Genomic DNA, 26511 nt, shown 5'->3' on the forward strand with positions numbered 1-26511 from the left:
TAAATATTAAAAATGTGATTTTTAATAATATAAGTACAAAATTTTATATCTTTATACAACTGTAATGGAATTTGGATCAAACCACTAGATTTTATTTAAAAAAACAAAATAAAACAATGATATAAAACTGCAAGAAGGTCTGAATCCAAAGTTTTTCCTCTAATAGTACCAAATACCACAAGGTACGGATTATCATACAAATGTATACAAATTTTTAAATACAAATACAATAGGACTGGATTTTAAAGGAAAACAAACAAAAAGCAGGTCCTCATCAGGATGTCATTAATGTATACAAATGACAATGGCAGGACTGACTTCTTTCGGTACTAATCCATGTCTTCCTTCATACCCTGTGTCAAACAGGAAACCTCCATGGGTACAGATGAGGCGTGGTACAGGTTCTAACAACACGAAATCAAAACAAGATTTCTGTTCTTGATTTTGGTTTCCAAACATTCCTGTTTCCTTCTGTTTCCCCAATTAAATCTCAAAACTTCTCTGAGCTGAGAAAGACATTCAACAGCCAGAACACCTTTATGAAACACAGCCCCGTGACCACACCAGAGGGGAGAAGGGGAGGATGCAGGCTGGCTGCACTGTCCTCAGAGGTCTACTCTGATGCTTGGAGCTCCGTCCAGGCCCAGGGAGGAAAGCAGTTAGCTCAGAGATGGGTTTTGGCAGGGAATCTCACACCACATGTAAAAACGACCCTGACGCGCTCAACTGTCTTCTTTGGAACTAGGAAGCAAAAGTCTGGTTCTTTGGAAATAAGGGCAGCTGGGAATGGAAACATCCCTTTTTATTTTACTTTCTTGACATTATTGAATTATAAAGAATTAGAATCCTGACATAATAATTCCTTTTTCAGGCACGATACCTTAAAATGTAAATGATTTGGAGTTTTCAGAGGAGGCCAGAGAAAGGAAGGGAGGAAGAAAAACAAATCTGTATCTTCCACATGCTGTTGCTGGTGGAGGCTTTTGTTATTAAATTATATATACAGAAATTTACAGGATAAATTAAAATCTAAGAGATTTTAAAGAGTTAAATACACATAATTAAAACACACATTCACACACGTACATAAATAAACCTGCATGAGAATCGAGTACGTTTTTTGCAATTCACTTATGTGTGGAATGCAGAACACTGTGTATCTGCCCACCAGGGGGGCCGATAAGATGAACCCAAGAATCCCGCTGGGCAAAGTTCATCTTCCACAACCACCAAGTAGTGAAGCAGCAGAACCTGTGAGGACCTGGTGGCTAAGCAAATGCTGCCAATGGAAGATACTAGCCCTTCGTTCTGCAGACCAGAGATTCTGGGTCAGCTTACAATACATGCAGTTCAGCTGGTGGCACTGACAGCTTTGCCCTCTCCACGGAGCTGCCAGGGCTCACGAACTCAGCCCCTCCTGAGGCTGCCAATGGTACCAATGATTACAATAATTTTCGAGACATGGACACCTATATAGCAGGAATTGGAATGAACCCCCTACCAAGTTTACCTAAGCCGCTGCAATAATTCTAAGATGGGAATGGTTTTATCACCTCCCACCTGGGTCGCTTCAAGTTGAAAGGCTTTGCACTTTCAGTCAACTGGCCTTTTCCCATAATCTTTCCTATTACATTTCAGACTGTAAGACAGGTAAGGCAAATGGTCAGAGATGGGTCTGGAGGTACAAGTGAGTTTGGAAAAAATCACATTTTAGCTGTCCATAAAGAGATGCACTTGGCACCCAGAACAAGCCCCCAGCCCCTAAGTTACATTGATTTTTAAGGCAGATTTATCCACCACAGGAGAAAAAATCCCAAGCCTATATTCATGCCAAGTTTTCCTCTTGGCTAAACCTTTGCCATTTCATAAAATTATTAAAAGCAGAGTAGTTACAGTCCTATGTATATATTGTACATTATATATATATATATGTATGTATATAAAAATTTAAAACCTACACCCAGGGGCCAGTGAAGGGATCTGGAACAGCCATATATACACAAACCAGCAATGGGGTAGGATAAGGTTTCTGTCCCAGGATTCTTTGCTGTCACAGTCCAGGCATGATGTAAGCAATGTTGTCTAGAGTGTTTGACTGCAAAACACGAGAAAAAGGTTCAGTTGAAGAGTACTATACCTTAGCTCCCTGACACATATTTCTCTGTTCAGGGGAGAGAGATGAGAAAGAAAAATCGGAATGAAGATGGCACCCTGTCGTGTGTTATGCTAGGAGCTTTTTTGCTGACTTTTCCCAATTATCCCAGTAAAAAAGGGGCAGAGGACTCCTGCACTTTCTTTGCGTGTGGAAGAGCGAACAGGAAACACAGGAGTTGCATCTGAGGACTAGAATGCTTCTCTCCAAAGGACTATTTTAGGAAATGGCATGTTTTCGAGTTTCACTGAAAGCATGGCATGCATTCAACAATACAGTACCGTGTTCCTGGGCTGATATATGAAGGGAGCCTATGTGTCGTGCCAGGAAACCTATGGCTCTGTGCCTGATAGGGCTCATCAAGGCAGGGCCTCTCTGGCTCCCAAGGGGTCTGGCCCCCAAAATCCAAGAACAAGGAAAACTCACCAAGACCTGTTTGGGACAGCCGTTCAATTCAGGTAGTTGTGTGGTCAGACATGCCAAGGGGCCAAGCGCACAGATAATAGAATCCAGAAGCACTGACAAACTGCCAGACACAGCCACCATACCCTGAAACGGAGAACGTTAAGGAGAGTGAGCTGTAGCTCGAATCACACCCCTGATGCTCCCTCCACGTTGTGGCTGACCTCCTCATGTGGTTCTTTAAGCCTTAGGCAGTTCTATGAAACTAGTAGCAGATATGGGAGGGATCTGCTTTGAGAAGTCTGTAGTTGTTTAAAAAGAAAACTTTTATGATACATTCCCAGGTTTCTTTTCTATATTCCTTACCCGTCTTATCTTCTATGTGACCTTGGATTAGTCACGAATAGTTAAACAAAAAAAACCCCTAAGGAATAGTAAAAAATGCCTTACCTACTTCAGAGAGCTGCTGGGAAGATTTGTGGGGATCAAATATGCAAAAGTATTTTTCTTTGCAACAAATATAGCTCAAATGTGGTAACTGAGAATTCTACAGTCCTACACGTTAACATTTAATATAAGCATGCACACATGTGGCTTTTGAAAGCTGATGACAGTACTTTTCTGGGTTGTTATTCACTCTCAAAAAGAAGTAAATATGGTTCATTTCAAATTTTATCAACTTGTACAATTCATATTGTTTATATCTTTGATTCAAAGAGAGAAGAAATAAGATTGCTTGCTGCAAATACCACTGCTCAGCTCTTGCATAATCCGCTTCAACTACAAGTACTGTGAAGATGTATCAACTAGTGGGGCCGTATAGCAGAGTCTTTCTGAGACTGAGCTCTGGGTCAGGACTGCTGGGGCCAGAACATGGCTGTCCCACTCGTTTTTCAAGCTGCTTACTTTGCTGTACCTGTAAAACAAAGTACTAACAGCACCTGTAGCATGGAGGGGGGTAAGTGAATGATGGATATAAAGTAGTTGGATGGTGCCTGGTACACAGTAAGGGCTCGAAAGTATCAGTAATTATTACTATTATTACCAACATCTTCATTGCCAAAACTGCATTTCTGGCTGGCTGCCTGCTAGGTCTCTCATTTTGGATATTTCTCAATTTCAATGTGCTGTAATGAGAAATAACCTACTCCTCATCCTAGCATCCCTTTCTCTGCTAAGGTCACTGCCATTCATAGAAGTGCCCAGTCTCAAGGCCACTACTGATTCTTCCTTCCCTCGTACTCCTTGTCCAGTGTACAGGAGGAGCTCTCCCCTCCAAGGGAAGCGGTACAGCAAGGGTTTAAGAGCACGTACCTTGAGCCACCAAATCCAAGCCTCTGTTACAGCATTTGTGGGCTGAACTCCAGAGCTAGTTACTTAACTATTTTCTTGCGTAAAATAGGAATAAAAATTCTGCCTCTCATAGCTGCACTGTGAATTAAATGAAAGAATCCATACATAGAACTCTGAACCAAAGCTGAGTAAGCTTTCCATGAAAGTTAGCAATTACTTTTGCCCTACAGTTAATTATAGCTAACATTTTATGTCCGATTCTCCTAATGGATTATAAGTAAGTTGAGGGCAGGAACCATGTAGACTTGTAATAGTCACTTAATTTCATTAGACTTCAGATAGTCAATCTTTTAAATCAGCAAACTATAGAAAGTCAATGTTCCTTAAAGGATAGTATGTAATTGCAGGTGGCACATAGGTGAACATAAGTTATTTTGCTATACATCCATTTCGATGTATATTAGAAAAATAACATCACAATGATATTGAGAATATCATTCTGAAAGCATGGACAGATTTATTTACATAAAAATATAAAGCAATACAGTATAAGTGATATGTGAAAATTGTAAAACTGAGGATATATGCAAATAATTAAAGTCGGAAAAAGTGAAGTAGAGGGGGAAATGGGAATGACAACTAATGGGTATGGGGTTTCTTTTGGGGGTAATGAAGATGTTCTGGAATTAGTAATGAGTCCACAATTCTGTGAATATACTAAAACCCACTAAGTTCTACATTTTAAGAAGGTGAACTTTATGGTATGTGAATTATATCTCAATAAGACTTACGTAAAGAAAAGTGGACTAGAGATTCTGCAAAATTCTTTCCCTTTTTTGGTCACTATGAACTAACACAGCAAAGGCTCACAGAAGCTGGCTTCTTTTAATTTTCTAATTATGTATCTATTCTCTTTCTAATTAGACTGCAAGTTTCCTGATGACGGGAATTAATTAGGAAGCTGTTCAGATTTTCTTCTCCCCCAAGTTTGTGGAATAATGCCTTGATACTCAACAAATTATTTGCTAAACTAAATGGACATATGAGGAAAAAATCTAGAGTATGGACAGAGCATATAATAAACCATGCTTAATTCTAACTTTTTAGAAAACATAAGAATGTCTAACTATGAAAATAAATAAGGATTCCATAATATTTTATTCTGGAAATATCTATATCCATTCAAATATCTAAGCCTACATGAAAGTACTCTAGCTGTTTCAACACCTGCTAAATTTTTGAAACTAGCCAAAGAGCTCAGATACAGCTTTATCTCTTATGGCCTTTGGCATTTTATTTGTTGAATAATAATTCAACTTCCACATAGAAGTGAACAGTTTTATATTCCTACAGATTTCTCGCTTAAAAACAGTTTTAGCAGCTTAGCCTAATTTCTTTGCTGCAGTCCCCTATTAGAACCCAGAGGAAAACTGACATACTATACTCCTGAGTTAGCCAAGGGGGCAATATGATTAGAAACTGAATATGGTAATAGAAATGGAACATGACAGCTCTGCAGGTTAAGTGATTTTGAAATTGAAGCTTAAAAGATCTCCCTAGGGCACATCACACTGTACAAGTCAAGTAAAGTACAGAGTAATGAAGAGCTTGAGAACCTCAATTTCCCTATTTGCTACCAATTTTCGAAAAAGTAGAGGAACTCTTAATTCTCTATAATCTAATCTGTCTATTCCAAACATTGCTGGAAATGTGCGGAAAAATTCAAAGTGTCTTAGAAGTACAAATGATCAAAACTTCCATGAGATTTGTACTTTTTCCATTGCATTTTTAAAAAATAAGTTACACAGTTATATCAATTATATCTCAATAAAACTAGAAAAAATGTTATAGGGTGTTCTAATTTATTTTGTGCTGCTGTTTCAATAGGATGGTATTAGTGTAAACTTTGATTCTAAATCTTCAGATGTTTTTGTTACTAAATATCTTCTTTATAACTGTATCCTGAATACCTGGCATAATCTAGCATGAAGTAGTTGGCTCAATGCATATATATGGACTGAATGGATTCAAATTATGTCATTCACGGGCGTCATGCTGCTGACAGCTGTGCTCACCTCAGTTTCCTGCAGGCGGTGTCCAATGAGGCTGAGGGACTCTCCCAACAGCTGGAGATGAGCAGCGACATCTATGGGCTCTGTCTCAGGAGCTTTGGCCGGTGAGGCTGGTAACAGCATGGTAGTGGGCGGGGATTTCTTTTGGGGTGACAGTACTCCCACAGAGGAAGCTGAGAACAGAAACAAAATAAAGAGATCAAGCTTGCTATGGCCTTGAACACCACAAAAATGTCTTTCCTGATTTTCCCTTTTTATGAGCTCTACCAGGCATTAGCAAAACTATGGACTGTTGGCCAAATCTGGCCCATAACCTGTTTTTGTATGGCTTGTGAGGCAAGAATAATTTTATATTTTTAAATGGTTATAGATAAAACAAAGAAAATGTGATGGACAATACACAAGGTCTAAAATATTTACACTCTGGCCCTTTACAGAAAAAGTTTCCTGACTTCTGATTTCCATTTTCTAATTTTTTTGTTTTTGCAATCTATAATATTCAGTAATAATACCTGGGTATTAAGATCTGCTTCTCATATAGTCTGCTCTCCCAATTTCTCAGTAAGGAAGGAAAACTGACAGTGCTCTAAGGAAAATAATTAAAAACAGGAGAGGGATGCGGTCACTACCTTTTACTTTCATGGAACTTTCTGAGCTGGAGGCTTTTCTTTTCACAGTTGTAGCTTCTGCTTTGTTCTGTTTGTGTTGTAGATATTGGGCTTTTTGCTTCCAAATCTGCAATCAGATCAGGGCAAAATAAATAAATTAAAAGGGACAGAAAAGTAAAATGGAAAGCAGGCATGGAAGAATAGAATGAAGAAAAGAATGGGAACAGTGGAGTGGGGTGGGGGGACAGACGGACGGTTAATGCTAACCTTTAAGCTAAGGGTCACTGAGCAGGCTTCAGACAGTGATTACAGGACTACAAACATTCTCAGTGCCAATGGCCAGATCTCAGCATTGAGTTTTAGATCATTCTAAGGTCCTAATGTAAAATCACGGAGTAAACATCTGGTTCACTGTAATGTCCATGTGGTTTAAATATTTCTTCTAACCTGCTGCTTAGCAATAGCAATAGCAATAGCAGAACACTGACATAAAAAACAGAAACTAAAGATAATCTACCTGAGTGAAAAACATTTCAGTTGTTTCACCTAGATGAGCTGTACCTTAACGCAAGATGGTAATTTTAATTCCCAGACCACTTTCGTATCATCCAATTGGAAATTGACTCTGAAGGACTCAGACACGACTTTGTCATTGTCTTATTAGCGTCTGGATTGTAGGGTACATTGTTTGGTAGTAGCTGATGAGGATGATGACCTGGAACCTGGTTACCTAGTAAACATAATCTCCATGTTTTTATTCCTTTCAGTGACTATTACTGGACGACTTTCCTCAGTTCTCAGACCTTGACTGACTAGTAGGTATTTGTAGTAATAGGACTTGAGATTCTCTTTTAACACTTTAATCACTGCCCAAGTTAGGTCATATTTTGGCTCAAAGGCAAGGTTGTTGTAAAAAAATTAGAAGAGGTTAGTTAGAAAAGACAGCTTCCCTGCAGCTAAATCTTCACCTAGAATAAACTGGCACCAACCAACGTTGATGCCCTTTTCTACTAAAGCATTTTCCATTGATCTGTCATTTTTTTCACTATTTTCAGCATTGCTCAGCTGGGTGGTCTATAGGAGGATCACACATTTTGGAAGGCATAAAGCAATTAAAAAATGTGCTCATAAGAAAGTGTACTTACCAATTTGTCCTTTTCTGGCAATTGCTTCCATACTTCAGCCAGTTTTTTACTAAGTTCCCCAAAATCTGGCATAAAAGAGTAAAAAACCCATAAAGTAAAGGTTTTACTATGAGCAAAACAGAAGATTGATGAGAGCAACAAATGGAAAAAAGCTGTGAAAATCGGATTTAAATAGCATAAGATTTTTCAGAAATGCAAACCAAACCAAACCAAACCCCATCAGTTTTCTTGATTCTTTTCTGTAGGGAAGGGGCTGTTCTGGTGGTCATGAGAGGCTCAAATCCTCACACACCTACTCTCTGGGAATTTATTCCTTAAGCATCTTTATAGTGTCATTTAATTTGATCCCATGATACAGGGCTTATCAATTTAGGTTAAGGAAAATAAGTAAAATTTGATACAAGGTGTTAGATTTTTACTGAATTTCTGAGAGCTCAGAACCACACAAGAATTTCCCTGGAGCATCTCAGAAGCAGTCCTCCAGCTGTGTATGCTGCCCTTCCACTGGTATAGCAAGGCCAGTCTTTATAAAGCTCCTTCGTATCTTTTATAGTATTTGACCTGTGCCTCATGTTGAATAGCAGGCTATTTTACATCTTAGGCAAATGAGATTTATAGAGGTTAAGTACCTTGTCCAAGGTCTAGAGTGTTGTGTTTTTCTCACCTCACTAACTTCTAATATAGAGACAAATATGAACAATAAGTCATTTCACTATTTCACTATAACTCCACACCCAAGGGCAGTTTAATGAAAAGGCCAACTGTAGAGTTCTAGAAGTAAACTGCATATTTATGTACTGTGCCTCACAACATTCAATTTTACTCCGTTTCCCATTTGATCAGTTTAAGAGATATAAGTGAAAAGCTTATCTCTTATGGCTGGGGTGAGTGACTTGCAGAACTGAGAAAAAAAATGAGTTCTATATTCTTTTAATACTATGGGAAGAAGCTGCCTGCTGACCGACTGAATTAATTGCACTGCTTCAGAGATACAAATGGAAAGTAAAAAACTAAAGATCAGAAATGTTCTTACCTATACCTGGATGGTCAGCCACAATGGTTACACGATACTCTTTACAGAACACCTGGTAGGCTGACATGTTCTTCTTTTTTGGCTAGTGCCACATAAAAATAGAACAGGGTAAGACTTAATTAGAACCAAAGTCGAGTAACCCTGAATCTTGGTCACAAAATAGGAAAGATATCTACACTTTGTCATAAAAGAATTCTAAACTACTAACCAGCTTTCCTAAACAGGAAAATTAATTTTTAATCCATGTTACTTATCACTCAGAGATGACTATCAGTTTTACTTCTAGAAGGTAAAAAATACATGCTAACTTAGTTTTAGATGTTTCAGATTGTTGCAGCTGCGTGATAATTATTTGAAAAGCCCTTTATTATTCTTATATAAAATCCCATTTTACATATTCTTTCAGAACTAAGTGCTAAGAAAATGCTTTACTTCTCTTGGGATGTCACTTTTCTCATCTTTGAAAGTAACAACCACGTAAGTTCCCTTTAAATTTTGAAAACCAAGAGCCAAATCTATGTTTCTTTTGTTCCTCTGGTTTTGAGTTCTAATCTTATAATTTCCCCAATCTTGTTTTCACTGTCACTTGTAGTTTATAATTATTTTATTGTTCACATTCTTGTGGTGCAAGGTGAGAGGTAAATAAATAACTAAAGACAAGTCTTTGGTAGTAAATGTAAGACGAATGAACCTCTTTTGCTTCAACAAACTGCTTTGTACTACTGGAAGCATGTTTATTCTTCACTATATCATGACAATTCCAAGAGTAAAGCATGGTTTTTAAGAGAGAGCCAGTTCAATGAGGGATACTTAAAACAAAGATTATATCCTATTATACATTCCATTTACAACTATCCATAGACTGATGGAAAAAAGTTAGGGGTTCCTACCTGAAAAGATACATTAGATGGCATCTGTCAAAACCTCTCATTTTGAGGATGAGAAAAAGGAAACTCAGAAAATAGTGACTTGCCTGGGTCCCACAACTATGTTAGTGATAACGCCAGAATGACTACAGCCTAGGTAGCCTGACTTCCAGGCTCTGCATGATGGGGCCAAAGAAAAAAATATATGTTGCTTCTTTATTGGGGTGGGGAGAAAACTATTTAAAAAGAAGGGATTATCCCTTTATAATCTTTATCTAATAAAGTAGATGTTTTCAGTATGGTTTTCCTTTAAACCTCATCTTTGAGTATCGAAATAAGATCAGTCCTCCCAAGATAGTCCTTTCTGATCTTGCAGTTATTAAAATGGCACGAATGTTTAGTGCTTTAAAAGTTACTGGGAACTTTTGTTTGCCTTAAAGGTCAGATTTTATGACCAAAAACAGACTACCAAACAACACAATCGGTCCTGTCTCACGACTCTGTGGAGTTGTATCTTGTTTTTAAACTAAGCCTGATCAGACATTCTGTTCACCTGACTCAGTACCTAATATTGTTCTCATAAAATAATTACCAAAGACTGGCTGGGACTGATGGCAATTAAAAAGCTTGTGGGATGGCTCTAATTTTAATTCTAAAAGGAATTCTAAAACCATTTTGAGGAATGGAAACACTCACATAATACCTTCCACAGTAAATGCTTTGCATGAGATAGTACTTCTTTGGAGATAAAAATTGTGGCATGTTACAAATTTAGCTTCGAAAATTTTAAACTAAAAAAAAACCAAAAACCTAATCTTTAAAAATGAGTTATCAAAAGGTCTGACATTTAGAATACAAGATGAAAGAATAATTTGTGGAAGTCTATACATAGCCAAATCTTTCTCAACTGTAGACTCAATCTCACTACTAAATATTGAGAACAGTAGAAAGGATATGTGCTTGAGAAGATTCAGAGCTCATTTGGTTATACTATAAAACTTGCAAGGGGTTTTAACAATGTTTTCTCAAACATGATATAATACTATAAAAGGTTACTGCTCCCTATTCTCCAAGGCTATCTACAGTTGTAATATAAAATTAAAGGTAACTTGACACAACTCATTAGAACTCCTGGCCAAAATATTAGATCTAAGTCCACATACTGAAGAAAGGATTCCTCTTGAAAATAAACTAGTATTTATTGAGTACTTGTACTGGGTATAGTAAGTAGTTAAAGAGGATCTGCTCAAAGCCCAAATCTTATTCTAAGGCAGTCATGCAGCACAAAATAGTGGAAAACACATGAACTTTAAAGTTTAAAGGCCTACCATCTTTTCCCGGCTTCAACTAATACTATATACTATTTGATCATGAATAAAGTACATGAGAAGTGGATGGCTCTTCTTATGTGTGATATTAAAAGTATTTCAATAGCAAAGAAAAAGCACAGACTAAAAAGGAAAGATTTCAAAGGTAACAAAAAAGTAACCTATCAAAGTACTTTGCCGTTCATTTATTAATACATATATGATTAGTCTGGGTGATTCCACTCTAAGAACCTGTTCCTTGAAGAAAAGTGTGACATAGAGCATAGATCTTTCCCCAGATAGTTCTTGGTCTCTCTCAGTGTGTGCAACTCACTACCAATCAAGTGTGATTCTGTCTGGAGCTAACAGTATTCAAGATAATTAAAAAATTATGGCTCCTGCACATACACCAATGATTTCATCTGGTGCTGAAGAGGGAAAAATCTAGCTGCATCAGGCTGACCTTCTACTGGACTCAGAATCTGCTGGCTTCCATTGTGGAGCCTTCCTAAGGGATTCTCAAGAGAAACTAACAGTTTTCACCTTCTGTGCTGACCTTAGAACCTAACCATTGTGCAAGATGCAACTTCAGTCTGTGGACCTAAAGTTCAAAATTCAAACTTAAGGGGTTAAAATTTTTCCAGGGCAGACATTTAGTAGTTAGAAATACACAAACAATGGGTGATCTATATACATATAAAACATTTCCACATGATTCAAATGCAAGGCCAGTATTTCCACTCTAGACTTTCTTGTGCAAGAAAACATACAGTTCTGCAAGTGAATCACAGTGGCTGCATCTGGAATAACATGGATTCGCCTTTAATAAAATGCTAACATTTTGAAAGCTTGGATACTGTTTTATTAGTAGCACATGCCTTGAGTCCACTTACTAAATGACTCTCAGAATGTTGTAACTTTATAACCAGAACATCCTTTTAAATGTTCGATGACATCTGTCACAATAACAAGACCTTTCAAAGAACAACTTGTTAATGCTCTTTATAAAGCAGCTCTGCTTAACTCTTTGAGGTCACAGGACTCTGAGAATTTGATGAAAACCCTCTTCAAGTCCATCCATAACTCCAGTTTAACAACCTGTTTTAAAGGATAACACATATGGGGGTTAAGGCAAAACATAACCTTGAATCTTAAAAATACAACTTGGCTTTTTTCTGATGACTGGAACCCCACTTCTTCACTGATACTAATACTGCGAGGACACTGTTATAAAAGCTTTACCTGTAGGAACTCATTTAAACCTCCTAACAACTCCAAGTGCCATCAGCACTGCCATTTTAAAGATGAGGAAACTGAGAACTACAGTCATACATTTAGGGAGTGGCAGGGCCAGCATCTGAACTCAGACAGTCTGGCTTGGGGCCCATACTCATAACTATTACAACCATCTGATGTTTTTCTGAATGAACTTGACTGAAATCCCTAAATCTGATCTGGCTAAAGGAGATGGTGCCAGAGAAGTAAAGTTTTCGCGCCAAAGCTTTTATTTTAGCCATTCTGAATGGAAATCTTTCTAAAATATATTCTATATTTCTTCTATCTCTAATACCAACGAATATAATATTCTATACTTCTATCTCTAATACACCAACGAATATAAACCCTGTATAGTGGAAGCTGCATGAGCATGGGTCCTGCAATCATAAAAACCTGGGTTCAAATTCCTCTTCTGCCACTAAACAGGTGTCTTAGGGAAGGTAATTTCACTTCTTTGAGCTTACTTCTGTGAAATGGAGGTAATATCTACACATCATTAGGTTCTTGTGCAGATTCACTGATATATCATAAAAAACTTAGTGTAAGTAGAACACTCTACAGGGTGAAACCTCTATAAATATAGCTATTATTATTGTAATTTACTAATTTTTACTCAGTTCTACCACCCTCTTCCTTAACTCCTATCTGGCCTCAAGATTCGATTCAGATGACACCTCCCCCAGGAAACCTTCTCTGACACTCCCAGGCTCTCCCTGTGCTCCCTCAGCACACGTCTCTGATGAGAGTCAATGTACCGAATACTCTCCAACCTCTGTTTCTACACCCAGAGCTCTGTGAGAGCAGACACTGCCTTACTCATCTTTGTATTCGCAGCATTTGGCCCAGTGCCTGGGGCAATGTGAGTGTAGAATATGCACTGAATGAATAAGAGTGTCAGAATCCTGTGTGAAAAGGCCAGAGCGTGCATTCATTTGTATTACCTCATCTGACCTTCACAACCCCCTTGCAGGTGAAGTAGGCTGAGTACAGGTTGGCTAGTCTGAGAGCACAGGCTGGAGAGCCCGGCTCCTTCCCCCAGCACCCATGAACCTGTCCAAGCAGCTGTAGGAACTCGCTTTGCAATACCTGCTTCTGTTCCTTAGAGAGCCTGTTCTCTTTCTGGTTCACTGTTTTCCAAATAGGTGAGATCACTGCCGAGTTTGCTTCCGAAAAGGTGGGTGTCATAGTAAAAAGCAAAACAAAACCATAAAAGCAGAGTTTTCTTCCCTAGTCTAACATGAAATGAGTGGTTAAAAAAATTTTTTTAAAGATGTTTTCAAGTGTATTTTGTGCCTTTGAAGAATTTAGGATGAAAGCAACAGTAATTGTAACAGCTATTCACTAAGCCATGCTCTGTGCTAAGTGTGTTGTTACACGTATCACCTAATTTAAACCAAATAAGCCCATCTTACAAATGAGAGAAGAGAGGAAGCAATCTCAAGAGAACAAAGCTAGTAAGTAGCAGCCTAGACTAAGAACCAAGTCTGCTCAATTAAGAGTCCACGCTTTCAGCCACTTCATTATACTCTGCCTCTTTAATTTAAAAACATCTATACGTCTCAACAGGACTAGTTTCAGACAGCATCACACTATTTTGGTTTCTTCTGACCTAGAACCTACTTTTAGCTTTGCCAGAGGCGTATTATGCCACTGGGTAGCCATCTCTTAAAGCTTTAGAAAGGCACATGGTGGTGGCGGAACAGTACAGGTTTGGGGTTAAAGAAACCAGTATTCAAATTCCTGCTCCATGTCTTCTGCTCTCAGCCTCTTCCTCTGTCAGATGGGGCTAATAACAGTCATAACCACTGTGCATGTGAGATGCCTAGGAGAGCCCGGCACACGGCAGGCACTCAGGAGATGGTAGCTACTAGCTTAGGCTTAGCAGAGAAAGGATTTATAGAGTATACCATCACAAGTCTAGTTATAGTTCAGAACCCATCTTATTAAGAGATTGGCAACAATGCCTGAGTGTGCCAGGTGCTGGGCCACCTCGACAGCCTTAGTTTGCTTTGGTGCAAAAACTTTACTTCTCTGGCACCATCTCCTTTAGCCAGATCAGATTTAGGGATTTCAGTCAAGTTCATTCAGAAGGGCCTTTGGAGTGGCAACATCAGAGACATTATTTTAAGAGGCAGTGGATGGGCTTTTACTGATTTAGTAAAACCAGAAGAAGGCATCTTTGAAATGTCACCTATCCTGCTCCTCCCAAATACACAAAAAGTTCCACTCCAAAGGGATGGTCTTTAAGTGGAAATCATCAGGATATCAACATGTGACCAATCTGCTCCTCCTCAGAAAGCAGGGTTCAACAACAAGCAAGCAAACAAACAAGCAAGCAAACAAAAACACACCCTAAACAAAACTCCACTGAAAATGGTACCTTTCACCAGGGAGACAGACCCATTTCCCTTCTTTGTATCAGTCAAAATTCTCCAGTGAGAGTTCCACCCCTGCTACCTGTGCTTCTCACTCTTGCATGAACTCTGCTCAACTGGTTTCCATCCTTCCCCACTACACTTGAACTCCTGTCCTCTCTGGCATGAGCCCAATCCATTCTCGAAACCGTCTGTGCCCTCGCTTCTGTGACACCGACCCCACTCTGGCTTTCCTTTGACACAACTGCCCCTGCTGCCTCCTCCAGTGCCCTCAGGTGGGTATGCTCCAGGATTCTGCTCTGGGCTCCATTCCCTCTCACCCACTCACACATTTCATTTATTGCACATGAACGGTTCTTCTAAATTCTAGGTCTTGCATTTCTATTGCTCTCTGGAAATTCTCCCGAGATGATGATTATAACAACTAAAGTTACTGAATGCTCACTAATGTGCTGAGCATTGTGCAAAGCCGAAGTTCCCACACTATGCTGGTTCACGGTGCCTATGTGGCTTTTCACGTGGTACTTGCTTTTGATCATACCAATCACGGAAAACCCAGCTTTGAAAAGAAATGGCGTTACTGAAAGGAATGTAACGTGATAAAATGCTGAAACTGAACTACTTTGAGTTTCTTTTGAAAATTTATTTAAAATATCTAGTGGTGCCCCTTTGAGTTTGCTGTGGCACCCAGGCCTTGCCACACGGAAGCCCTAAACACTTTTACGTTAATACCTCATTTAATCCTTAAGAACCCCATTAGGCAGGTCTATTATCACCTCCAGCGTACAGAGAAGTTATGCGACTTGTCCAACATCACATAGCTTGTACGTGGTGGAGCCAGGGTTTGAAGCCAAGGGGTCTGGCTCCACAGCTCGCTCTCTTAACCGCTTAGATATGTTGACTCTCTTGATGCTTCTATCTTAAAATCTAAACCTAACTTATCTTGTTCTCCCAAACTAGCTATTCTTTTTGCTTCTTTTTCTTACGGTCCTGGTCATAGAATCTAAGGTAGACAGGGTGCACAGAGGCCGTGAGCATCTCCAGTGGCTCTCTGGTCTCGGCTCACTACAGGCTGAGGGACACTACTCCTGAAGCGTTCTAGGCGAACTTTTAACCTCTAGGCGAACTTTTAGGTACTTCTCTTTTATACTGAAACAAAACCCAAGAAAGGATATATTTTTAAAGCTCCACAGGAAATTTTTAGGCATAGGTCAGGTTTGAGAAACACAGCATGTGTCCTTACATATTTAATGGATAAATGAATGACTATGTTCAGAATATGACTACTTCAGGTTTGAACAGCCGTGATCAAATACTGATTCATAATGTTTTTTTTTTTTTTTTTTGCCATAAACTAGAATTCATTTTTCACTAGCAACTGCTAGGGTAAATAGTCTCTATCCTTGAGGAAACTATAATTTTATTTTCCAAGGCACCCGGGTTCAAAACCTTAGGGGACATCATTATACTTATGTCTCTGACTTCCCAGATCCAAGCCCAGTTGCCGGATCTTGTCAGCTTTTCCTTCAGAGTGCCCCCTGATTCTGTCTCTTCAACTTCATTTCTAAGGCTTTTATTAGTGACTTTGGACTATAAAAACCTCCTGGGTGGTCTGTCTCAAGTCTCTCCCCAGTCTAAACCCCCGGTACGACTCTGTGATTTTATTAAGTTATATTTTAGAGCACGTCTAAACCGTGCTCACAAGCCCAAAGTGGCCACTGCCAAATCCTTTCTTTTGGCATTTAAAATTCTCTACAATTTGCTCCCGACATGCTTTTTCGATACGTTTTTGTCCATATAGTCATTCATTTGACATATATCACAAGATGCGTACCAAGGACACTGAAGAGTTGAAGGCACTATTAAGGTGACTAAAATAGTTCCCAAGGAGTTAAAACACCTGTAAGGAGCTTATAGTCTTTAACAGGGGAAATGGAACATGTACAAAGGTAACTTCAACATTAGGAAGAAAATAAGTGCAACAAAAGAGAGACAGCAAAGTGTGATGGGAGTACAGAAGTTAATTCTGACTGGAGGTGGCATTTGGTTAGGTCTTGAAAGGAAGGCATAGCATCAATATGTGGAGGAGGGGAAGAAGGTCACTGAAAAAAATGAACAAAGGAATGGAGGTAAGAATGTATGGGAAACAAGTTTCGTCCCCACATAGTGTATATAAAGCAGACTAGTAAGAGGTAAAGTTGAAAAGGGAGGTTTAGGCCTAAGTCACAGATAATTATAAACGTTTGGCCAAGGGTTTGGACTTTGATATTCAGCAAGTATCTACTGCCTATCTACCACAGGCGAGACTGCGGGTTAGGTACCAGGGATGCAGCGGAGAGCAAGACACAGGATCCTGGTGCTCTCGGCGCTTTCAGTCTAACATAAAGGCAGTAAGGGTCCGCTGAGGATGCTGAACAGAGGACTGTCATCAAAGTGGTACTTAAGATTATCCTGGTATCGATGTGTAAGATTAACTGCATGAAGAAATGGAAAGGAGGCCATTTATTGCATTAAGTACAGGGAGGGATGAGGCTCAAGATAGTGGTGTGAAAGTTGTTGAGGAGGAGCAGGAATATCAGGCTTAACACTTGGGTGGAAATAGAGGAGGCCAGGTAAGAGGGAAATGTAAACATGAACCATAAAAAAGGTGAACCTCAAGATGAAAAAAATCATAACAGTGGTTGTCTCGGGGGGCGGGAATTGGGAAGGGGTAAGAGAGCGCTCTGTGTCATGGTGGTAAAGTCTCTATGTTGATGGAGGCTTGGTCACACAGGTGTGTGCATGTATCAAAACTCATCAAATGGTATACTTAACATTTGTGCATTTTATTGTATATAAGTATTATGTAAAAAAGCTCTGTAAATAATGTGGGCTTAAGTTAACGATATGCAAGCCGAAGTATTTAGGGGTGACGTGAATGATATCTACAACTTACTTTGAACTTAACATTAACAAAGACAAGATGGATTCATGGATGGAAAGATGTATGATAAAGCAAACAGCAAAATATCAACTGCAGAATTTCAGTGCATGGCATATAGTTCACTACAATTCTTTCAACTTTTTGTTCCAAAAATTTCATAATAAAGTGTTGAGAAAAGCAATATACATATATGTTTGTGTGTGGGTTGACTGGTAGGACACGGGGAAAACAGAAAGAGATGGAAGAAGAGATGCAGGTTAGAAGTCTGAGGTACCCAAGGCATCCAGGTAGATTTATCAGGCAGTTACAAACACAGGACTAGAGTTCATTTGTTTTGCAATGCTACTTCCTAAACATCTCTCTGCCTCCATGCATTTACTTCTACTGAAATCCTATTTCTTCTTTAAGCTTTCTTTGACTACCCTTCCTTCCCCCACTCAGCTGTAAGATTAGTTGACATTATCATATATCACTAAAATGGAAATTCCTAGGACAAATAGAATCTTACACAAAATATATGCTATTTCATGAAGAAATTTTCAAAGAAACTAACGAACAAAGCCTGACTTAGTATGTGACTATCTGGTTCTTTAAGCTCACTTTGATTCTTGGCTCAGAAGGTATAGTTCTGTTTTTTCTTTCTGAGACATATATACTTTCTTAAAAGGCACCTTTTGAAGTGGGGAAAATAACTTGCACCTCGATTACAGACTGAAATGAAATTGTCATTCTCAAATTCTTAACATATTTGATTTTCTCTTTCTTAGTAGCTTTTCTTTCAGATTTCATCCAACATTTCATTTTGCAGAAGTATAAACAAAGGAAGAAAATGGTTGTCCTTTGGTGGCAAAACTATGACTGACTTTTTTCTACTATTCTGAATTACTAAATTTCTACAAAAATGATATATTACTTTGATAACAGGGGAAAAACATTTTTTAAAAAACGAAACCTTTAATGACATAGTCATCATGCCCAAAAGTACAACTGCTAGAGATTTCTCAAGTTGTGAAGAAAAAGCAAACCAGGGTGGCTGATTTATCATTCCTATCTCAACAGTGCATTTGCTAAGGTCAAAAATGAAGTCCTGCTCATCTTTGCCCTCTTAGCAATTACTGCAGCATTGGGCTTGGCAAACAGCAAGCTCTCAGATGGTGAAAGAACACCCACTGGACACTAAAAATGCAAGAATGTAGCCAACACCAGTTAGTGGAAAGCCGGTAGCTTATTCTGTTAACTTGGTCATTATTCTTCTAATTTTGAAAACTCATTTTTCAAAATGAACTCATAAAATACCTTTCATATCTCTCAACTGCCCCAGGCAGGCAGTGAAAGAAACCGAGCTGCTCAGAGTGAAAGAAACGGGGTTGGCTCATTCTATGAATTCTAAATACCAGTCAGAATAAGCCACAGTATTTCTAAACCTGTGCTTGGCACAATGGGACAACTCTGTTAAGGAAACCCATGAATAATTATGATTGCTCCTATTTTTATAGCAGACAGACCTGGTGATTGGTAGTATTTTATACCTGGTATCATTCTAAGAGAGCTGGTTTGCTACACTTCCAGTGGTTCACCTTAGCTGCTTAATTCCAAATCTGCTCACTACTATCAAGAAAAACCTGCTTCATCTCTTACCCCCAACCACACTTTAAAAAATGTTTTACCTTTTCTCCCCTCTCTCTCTCTTTGTCCTTCTCCTCCTTTTTCTTTTTTTTCTCACTATGCCCCTCTGTGTGGAGGCCAGGAAGTGGTGGGGGAGGGGCGGCTGTTCCAGTGTAGGGGATGCTGGGAGGCGGGCCAGGTGTCACCGTGACCTCTCCCACTGCTGCCGCAGAAAGTCCTGAACTTCTCTTGGACTTGGAGTGGCGTTTCTCTTTATGCTTCTCCTTGTCCTTTTTCTTTTTGCTTTTCTTCGACTTCTTTTTCTTCTTGATTTCCCGGTAAGAATCATCTATCACTAACTCGCCAGCCTCCAGCTCCCCACCAGAGGACGAGTCTGAGTCTACTAGGATAGGTTCAAGCCCGGAAAGCTCCAGGTTAGCACTGTGGGGTTCTGGGAACTGGGAGGCGTCAGACCCACAACCTTCGGGGCCAGGAGATGCACGTGGGTCTGAGGATGACTTGTGCTTCTTCCGGGCTGTTTTCAGAAAGCTCTGCAACTCGTGTCCTAGGAGTAAAGCACCTTGCTCATCCCGAGCCGACTTCTTAGAGGATTTTTTTACAGTCGCTTGCTGAGAGGGATACTGAAAAGACTCCTCGTCCACTGAGCTGCTTCCCTTCTCCTTTGGTGAGAGAATAAGCTTCATCTTTAAGCCATCAGGCTCACGGAGGGTCAGCGTCTCTGTGTTCACGTACAGCGGTTTCATTTTTTTGGATCTGTGGGAACCACCATCCTCCAGGGATAGCTCCCCACTGCTCCCACTGACTTTCTTCCTGTGGTGTTCCCTTTTGCTCTCTGAATGGCTTGAAGAACTAGAAGACTTTTCCCCTGTCTTTCTGGAGGGCTTGGAGCTCGCGGCCAGTGGGGAAGTGATAGCTTTCAGCAGATCCATAGCGGTATCAGCAGATTGTGGGCTGGATTTTTTCTTTTTCTTCTGTGACGATTCCAAAGACGAAATATCTAGAAATAATTAAGAGAAGTAGTGTCCATATGACAGAGCAACTTCCAACAAGTTTCCTGTCTCACCAAAAACACCCAACTAACACGAAGAAGAAGCTAACAGGAATAACTTAAGGGGAGGCCCTTCGACTGGTTCCTGACATTCAGAGATGATGTGCTTGGTAGACATTCAGAGATGAAGAGGCTTGGTAGACTCTGCCTCTGACCCTGGAGACAAGTTCTCACCACTAAAGTTGTTTTCTTCACTGAGTCTTCACAAGCAACCAGAGAGAGCATACCCGGAAGAATGGACTACAGCGGTGGTGTTACAAGTACAGGTGACCCTTGAACAACACGGGTTTGAACTGTGCAGGTCCACTGACGTGCAGATTTTTTTCAATGAATGTTATAAATGTGTTTTCTCTTGCTTATGATTTCCTTAAAAACACTGTCTTTTCTCTAGCTTACTTTATTGTAAGAATAAAGTACATGATACGTATAGCATACAAAATACACATTTACTGTTTATATATCAATAAGGCTGCCGGTAAACAATAGGCTACTGGTAGTTAAGTTTTGGGGGAGTCAAAAATTATATGTGGATTTTCAACTGCGCAGGGGTCGGAGCCCCTAACCCCCACGTTGTTCAAGGGTCAACTGTAGCTATGATTTAGATTACACTGCAGACAGAGTACTGTTTGTGTTCGGGACAAACCCATTCTAATAGAGAGTTAGTTTTGTCAGCTCTGTGCATAATACAGCTAAGAAAAGCTGGTCTGTGAATGGATATGTACTGGCTTGAGAAGTAACCCACAGGTGCAGGCCAGAGGGCCCAGGACTACATATGGCAAAAGGATGCTAGATAACAATGGGCATAAGATAAGTGGATGATTGGGGAGAGAAGGAACCTGGTACCTGGTGTATCACAAATGAAGACTGTTCTTCTATGCTGAATCCTCCAAAATACCAGCCCTCCACCTCTCTCCTCCTTCACACTGGTTTATCGGCACTCAGAACAAGAACCACTGTCCTGTTAAATAGGCCACTGAGTCAGCAACATCTGGATCCTTCCCCTACCCCGATTCCAAGAACCAGTGATGTGTTTATCCCACCTGCTGCCCTTTCCCATCCTCACCTCCATAGTAGTAATCATCAGAGGAGTGCTTCCTCTTCTTCTTGTGTGTGTCCGTCCCCAAGAAGTAAAGTTCACTATCCTGGAATTAAAAAGGAAGAAGAATTGACCAATGAATAAGAGGATGAGGCAAAAGCAGTTTGGAACCAATCTGGTTTTTGATGATCTGACTTTGAAAAACTAAGTAAAACACAGAAAATAATAAAAATAGATGTGGATGATGTTTATTTTACTTTTAAAGAGTTTTTAAAAGAAATTGCTTTCTTCAAATATTAGGAAATATGATATGTAATAGTTTAAAACTTTCCTAATTCGAATGTTTAGAATTTACCTTTAACTTCTTCTTGGAAGAATTCCTGACCTGAGCAGCGATTTCTTCCTCTTCCCTTAAAAAATCCTTGTAAGAACGTTTCTTTTCTCGTTGACTTCGGCCAGCTGCTAGTCCTATGTCTTCAAAGCTGTGATCACCATCAAAGCAATCTGAGCAGCACAGGTTCATTTGGGAAAGGAATGCAATGAGAAAGTAAGTAACAACCAAATCATCACATATGTCATGCAACAGTCTCTCCAATTCCAAATTAAAATAATCTTAATAAGTCCATGGGAATAAAAGGGGACAAGAATATTCTTGATGACTTGGCTGCAAAATCAAACCTGAAGAAGCAATGGTTCTATGCTATGCAAAGGCCCAGTGTACATCCTCAGACATGGTTTCTTAGTTGTGATTTGGTAGGCGAACACAAACTTGCAGAGGTAAGGCTGAAAAGAATAAGGATTCAGGCGCTGTGCTGCTCTGTGGGAGTCCAATGTGATTCCTATCCCCAGAGTCCTGCACACTGGAGCTGGCAAGGACCACGAGTGCTGCCGGGGATCACCCCAATACACTACTATATTTCAGGCTCTCGTGTTGGAACCCTGTCTTGGTTTTCGTTTCCATGGGCCCAGTCTGGGGATGACGTGGAGGCTTAACAGTGCTCTGGGTCATCATTTGGGAGTCCAGGCTGTGATGGCCAGTCCTGGCCTCTATGTCCATGGGCTGCAAGGACTGAAGAGGACACCCCCTTTGAAATGCTTCTCAGATTAAGGGGTCATACCTTCTTTCTTCACGGAGTCATCATAAGCCATGGCGGTCCTGCAGGGCCTTTGAGAATGTCACTGTGTCCAGGCTCCTTCCCGTCTACAGGACCAGGTCTGAGAAACAAAGAAGGAAAACCCTCCTGTAATGCGAAATCACTGTGGAGAAGCAACCTTCCAGATGGAAATGCGTAGTGATCCAAGGGCAGACTGGAAGGGCAAGAAATAAAGGAGTGTCTTGTCACCTCCTCATTCTACTTGTCAATATACTGGGGTTGAAACTGCAGGAAGTACACTTGGCTTAATTTGATTTGATTCATGTTTTAAAGTTGTTGTTTGGGGAAGTATATAAAATACCTCACACATAAAAATATTTCAAAATTAGTGAGCTTTCTGAAATGCCAACAGGACTGACAACACTGAGAAGGTAAAAACCGACATTAAGTCAGAGGGAGAGGTTCAGGTATGGTCACAGAATGCATGGATAAAGCAAGATGCAGAGGAAGACAGATTACACCACACATTCAAGACTATAAAATCCTACCATTTGGATTGGTGACAGGCTAAAATCTATTGTACTGCACTTTAGACAGAAATGATAACACAGGGGTATTAAAGATATTTAGAGCATTTTTTTTTTTTGGTACGCATTTTGTTGGGCTACATGAATTTGCTCAAAGTCACAATAATGTAAAAGCAGGTATACTTCTTTTATTAGTTGGCCATATGGTAGCTTTCAACACTACCAAGCCTTTCTTAAAGGCTAGGTGAAAGAATTATCATTTGTCCACGAGTGATGAAATTATTCACTAATTTGAATGACTGTAATTTAAATGTTCTAAGTATTGTCTTGAATTTGTTAAAATTATTTTTTTGGCATTCAAATTGACATGTCCATTTTGACTTTGAAGATGACAAGCCATAAACTATACTCTAAGGTAAAGTTCTTAAAATACATATGGACAGGCAATATCACAATTCCTGCAGGAAAAGTCTTTGCAGGAAATTTAAAATGTCATGCATTTAAAATTTTAAGGATTATTGAACATGTTCTCATTTAGTTAGCGAAATGCTTAAAAGTTGATCAGACTGGTCGTTTACTTAAATTTTATTTTACCTTCATTACTATAATGGATCTAGAAATGCTGAAGGACACTTCAACGAGACATTGCCAATCCCTTCACATAGGTGTGGCTAATACTGAAGTATTAGTAACTTTTGTGAAAGAGATGAATTAACAAGGAAAACTTTCATAAATTACAGTTAAAATAAACGAAAAGACTTCATTGCACAAGTCAGATAAAATACAACGCACAGACATGCCTAAGTTGAAAACAGAAAGTGTTACCCAGAATGACTTATAAATAAGATTAAAGAAAGAAACATAAAAAAGCATTTCTTTACTTCTCTAAGAAGCAGAATTAAGAATAGATTTGGTCAAGGTAGACGCTAGGGTGAAGAAAAGAAATGCAATGAACTGAGTTATTTTAAAGATAAACTGGAGAACTGCTTCCTTAAAGGCTTTTTCATAGGAAGGGGATGTGATATGAGGCCTCACGTAAAAATACAAGGAGGCAAGATACATAATGTAGCCAGTTTTTCATGTTTAGCATTAAACTTTCTCAAATAGGTGTTACTGTCCTCCCCTTTCCACCAAGTGGCACTAACTCCAAAAGGGGTAACGGGAGGGGGAATGTCGTCTGCAATTATATCCATTCATTTGAAAGGAGTGTATCATTTCACTGACATTGAAATATCTAGTTTATTAGAAAAATATATAGATCCCATTAGTTTTCATATGCTGATAATGCCAAGAAATATCACAACTTGAGACCTCAAGTTAAATGTTTCTCATGCCAAGTAAATTTTGGCAAAAAATGTTTGAGAAATAATGGGGGAAAAAATCGTAAATATTCATCATCATCAACATGGCCACCACCTACTGTCAACAAAATGTACTTCTATATGAAGTGGAGGCAGGACCTGAGTTTATAACCAGGCCTTCCTTTTGGTAACACCAAAATTAACATAAAACGGAGTTGAACAACTAACAGAATAAAGTTCTGAATACAGTATGAGAAAGAAAACAATGGCCACTTACTAAACTATGAAAAAGTGCTCATGGTCTCATAGGTGACTGCTTTGAAAAACTACCAGCAAATATAAAAAGTTGTGAAAGGGAACAGAAAATTAGGAGCTGATTCTCAGAAGCACAGGCCAACACAGAAGACATGTGCTGCCGTTAGCATCATGTATTAGAATTAGGCCTGCTACTATTTAAATTTTGATAAAAAACACTAAAGGACATTTTATAAATTATAGGAGTAAATAACCCATAAGAAAAAATAAACATGGTCTGAAGACAAGTCCAATTCACTAAAAAATTGGGACAGCCATGAGCTTAAAAAACTGAAATTAAACATAATGGACTGTGTCACTCACAGCTGGGAACTGATGGATCCTGAATTTCTAAGTTCTTTAAAATCAGGATACTATTGCAGCCAAGGAGTTAGTTTTGGTTGCTGGCTCACAGAAGAAAGATGAAACCAGATAAAGTCTTAAGCAACAGTGTGGAAGAAAGGCAGAGTTAGGGCAACATTTATATAAGATCAAGACTCCCAATATTCCTTCTGGGTCTTGCAAATTCAGAGTGCAGGCTTAGGCAGCAGATTGTGAGGATGAAAATGAAAAATATTAGGTTTGATTTTCGCATCAGAAAACAGGTCATAATTAAATGTTGGCAAATATAAAACAGGTGTTAAAACCCATTCTCCTGAATTCCATAATATTTTGGTTTAAAGAATTCGATATTGTCAACTTCCAGGAGGCAGGGATAATTTTACAATTCTGTTCCTCTCAGTGTGCAAAGACTTGACAACATAGGTAAAAGTTCATTATTTAATATTGCTTATGGAAGTAAGAAACATGCCATCAAAAAAATGTGTACTTATGAAATGTGCAAATTGTTAGATGGCACTTTTGAGACTTTTCTTCAGGATATGAAAAAACGGGGGGCAGAGCAGCTTTCTTCTTGTAGATAAGCATATGCGCATCTTGTCCAGGCACAGCTTTCTGGATTACCAAAGTCATTAGGTTAAAACCTCAAATCTTCAATACAGTACTTTGTTATTTTGAAAGTTCAAATTGTAAATACTGAAAAAAAAAAAATTTTTTTTTTTTCAGATGTTTTTGATGTAATCCAAGCCTGGGCAATCACTAACAAGTTTCTTTATCCCAGAATGTGCATGAGTATTGAAAGAGTGAACGAAGTGAACCAGGAAACCCGGCAGTGAGTGAAATCCTAAATCCAGGTCTGGTCCAGGATGAGAGCCTTGTTCCAGATTCCGCCTTCTCTTCTTCCAGAACTCCTTTCAGGAACTCAGATTGCCAGTCAGCGTAGGAAAAAGGAAGATGCACATCCAGCTGTTGCCAGTGTCTGAATTTTTGGTATTGTTACTTTCAGAATATGAGCAGGTGCTATCTTCTCATATTCGTCGCGGTTTCCTCCAATCTCAGAACAGAGCGATTCCGAATTCTTGCCACTCCCTTCTCCAAGAACCTACCTATGCAGCACTCACAGCCCCTGCCAGCTCTGGAAACTGCAGAGATGCCGACAGCCCGGGGTGGGGACTGAATCCTCTCATTGCAGTGCAATTAAGCGGAACCACGACCACCGCACAGATCGGCTGACAACACACATTTCCAAAAAACCAGCAATACAAATTTTGATAAGCCTCCTCCAATCAACAGGCTCGACTTTGGTTTCAGTTTTTTTATTTATTCTGCTATGAAGATATAGAATCAGCCAGCAGCTTAACCATTAGAAAGGAGGGAGATGTTTCTCTTTTGCATATCAAATAAAGTGAATCTACAAGTAAAAGCGGTAGGGGGAAATGGGCCCTTATGGAGAAAGCAGACCATTACGAAGGCACGTTCAAACTGGGTCACACGCAGAGTGCCGACACCTGGTTATTATCACAAAGAGCCCCCCAGGACCACCACTTTTGTGGTCCCCACGGCAAAGCAATGGGATTCTCCCGGCAGTTTCACAGCAACAGCTAGTTCAACAAAGCTCTGTGCAAAGAAAGCTACTCGCATCCTCCCCTGCCAGCCAAGGACCCAGTCCTCCCGTTGCCCCGTTCCCAGCGCCCTTTCGCCTTGACAGCCCCGGGGACCCCGCACCCCGGGTCCGCACCCGCGCCGCGGCCGGGACCCGGGTTCCCGCGTCCCCGGCGGCCCCCCGGCGCCC

General features: G+C 39.6%; 1 protein-coding gene across 5 annotated transcripts in view; it reads right to left on the reverse strand.

The window, feature by feature from the left end:
- Nucleotides 1-26511, reverse strand: part of HMGXB4 (HMG-box containing 4) — a 27147-nt gene continuing 636 nt past the window's right edge. Inside the window, exons 2-12 of one of the 5 annotated variants that reach the window (XR_001517146.2) lie at nucleotides 22283-22379; nucleotides 21520-21668; nucleotides 21192-21270; nucleotides 19122-20077; nucleotides 8706-8787; nucleotides 7673-7737; nucleotides 6549-6654; nucleotides 5923-6092; nucleotides 2579-2701; nucleotides 1959-2095; nucleotides 1-404 (exon numbers count right to left, since the gene is read on the reverse strand). Coding sequence is in view for 4 of the 5 variants with exons in the window: in XM_006914499.2 (XP_006914561.1) it covers nucleotides 2051-2095; nucleotides 2579-2701; nucleotides 5923-6092; nucleotides 6549-6654; nucleotides 7673-7737; nucleotides 8706-8787; nucleotides 19122-20077; nucleotides 21192-21270; nucleotides 21520-21668; nucleotides 22283-22313 (1806 nt within the window). In the remaining variant the exon portion in view is untranslated. Of the gene's footprint in view, nucleotides 2096-2578; nucleotides 2702-5922; nucleotides 6093-6548; nucleotides 6655-7672; nucleotides 7738-8705; nucleotides 8788-19121; nucleotides 20078-20971; nucleotides 21087-21191; nucleotides 21271-21519; nucleotides 21669-22282; nucleotides 22380-26511 lie in introns of all 5 variants that reach the window. The other 4 variants (XM_006914500.3, XM_006914499.2, XM_006914501.3 and 1 more) reach the window with 4 other exon arrangements.

Source organism: Pteropus alecto, unplaced genomic scaffold (genome assembly GCF_000325575.1).
Source record: "Pteropus alecto unplaced genomic scaffold, ASM32557v1 scaffold94, whole genome shotgun sequence".
Lineage (NCBI taxonomy): Eukaryota > Metazoa > Chordata > Mammalia > Chiroptera > Pteropodidae > Pteropus > Pteropus alecto.